The sequence below is a fragment of the Hipposideros armiger genome, unplaced genomic scaffold (assembly GCF_001890085.2).
Source record: "Hipposideros armiger isolate ML-2016 unplaced genomic scaffold, ASM189008v1 scaffold_1634, whole genome shotgun sequence".
NCBI classification, from domain to species: Eukaryota; Metazoa; Chordata; class Mammalia; order Chiroptera; family Hipposideridae; genus Hipposideros; species Hipposideros armiger.
Genome location: NW_017732984.1, coordinates 28,263 through 29,655, shown reverse-complemented (window position 1 = coordinate 29,655; position 1,393 = coordinate 28,263). Strand labels below are relative to the sequence as shown.

Sequence of the window (1,393 nt, the reverse complement as noted above, 5' to 3'; positions counted from 1 at the left end):
AAAGTGGCGGGGTGGGGTGTGGGGGGGGCATGAACAAATCTTGCATCACTCAGTCCCCCACAAGGCAGCTGTCTCATGCTGCAGAAGATAATCATGAACAAATTCAGGTTAGTGGCTTGTTTCTAGAGAAGTTGCTAGAACTGTGACTACAGACCCACGGCAGGATCAGGAAACCTGATTAAAGTACACGTGTGGGGACTGGATCAACCACCCTCCTGGAGGTCTGTCCTCAGCAGGGCCCTTCCATTCTGACCTGTGACTATTGAGAATCAGGTCCCCAACACCAGAATCATCAAGGTGATAAATCTGTCCCTCATTTTCACACGTGCATTAATAAAGAGTAACTGTTAGCAAACAGGACCCCAACTGGGAAAGCTCATGTGTGTGGATGGTCCTTCCCACTAATAGGCAGGACACACTTGTACCTGAGGCTTGAAACCCCCCAGTGAGACAAGACAACTCAGTCCCCGCCCTTCCTACCTGAGCGCCTCCTCCTCCACAGAACAGCTCCAGCCACCACAGCCCCAGTGACCACAGCTCCAAGGAGGACCAGCACAGCAATGATGCCCACAGGGATGGCGGCCTGAGGAGGCGGCTCTGGAAGGGAAGGGAAGGTGAGGGCCCTGACCCCCAGGCCTCAGCCCCGACCTGAAGTCCTCCAGGGGCCCCTGCTTTCCCTGAGAAGAGGCTCTGTGCTCACGGCCCCCTCCATACCCCATCTCAGGGTCAGGGGCTCGGGCAGCCCCTCGTGCTGCACATGGCACGTGTAGCTCTGATCCTCTCCAGGAGGCACCGCCACAGCTGCCCACTTCTGGAAGTGCCCGTCCCCTGCAGGCCTGGTTTCCACGAGCTCCGTGTCCTGGGTCAGGTCCTCCCCATCACGCTGCCAGGTCAGGGTGATCTCCGCAGGGTAGAAGCCCAGCGCCCAGCACCTCAGGGTGACCTCACGGTCAGAGGTGGGGTGGTGGGTCACGTGTGCCTTTGGAGGATCTGAGGAGAAGGGTCAGGAAATTCAGGACCTTTGCATCCCTCGTGGGACCCTCCAGCAGTGCTCAGGTGACCATCCTGAAAATGGTCAGGAAACTGGGGTGGGGGACGGGAGCACAAAACCCACACACCACACTGGACACAGACATCCGGGATAATCTCTATTCTATAGAAAGTTCTAGAATCAGGGTGAGACAGCCGAGTTTCAGAGACAGGTCTCTGATGGAGAGAAAAGGGATTCCTGGTCCTGACCTGGGTGGAGGCCAAATGACTCAGAACACCTGGGGTCAGACCTCACTCAGTCACACTGTGTGTGGGGCAGCGAACAAGGCCTGAGAGAGAAAGTCCCCCAGGTTCCCAGGCAGCTGCCGGGGCCAAAGGGAACCGCTGATCAGGTGTTTCTGAG

General features: G+C 57.3%; 1 protein-coding gene across 1 annotated transcript in view; it reads right to left on the bottom strand.

Annotated features, from left to right (window-relative positions):
• Positions 1 to 445: 445 nt before the first annotated feature.
• LOC109377928 (patr class I histocompatibility antigen, A-126 alpha chain-like) overlaps positions 446 to 1,393 on the bottom strand; it is a 2,211-nt gene continuing 1,263 nt past the window's right edge. The window contains exons 3-4 of the mRNA XM_019634398.1: positions 715 to 1,004; positions 446 to 597 (exon numbers count right to left, since the gene is read on the bottom strand). Coding sequence (XP_019489943.1) covers positions 461 to 597; positions 715 to 1,004 — 427 coding nt within the window. The 3' untranslated portion in view covers positions 446 to 460. The remainder of the gene's footprint in view (positions 598 to 714; positions 1,005 to 1,393) is intronic.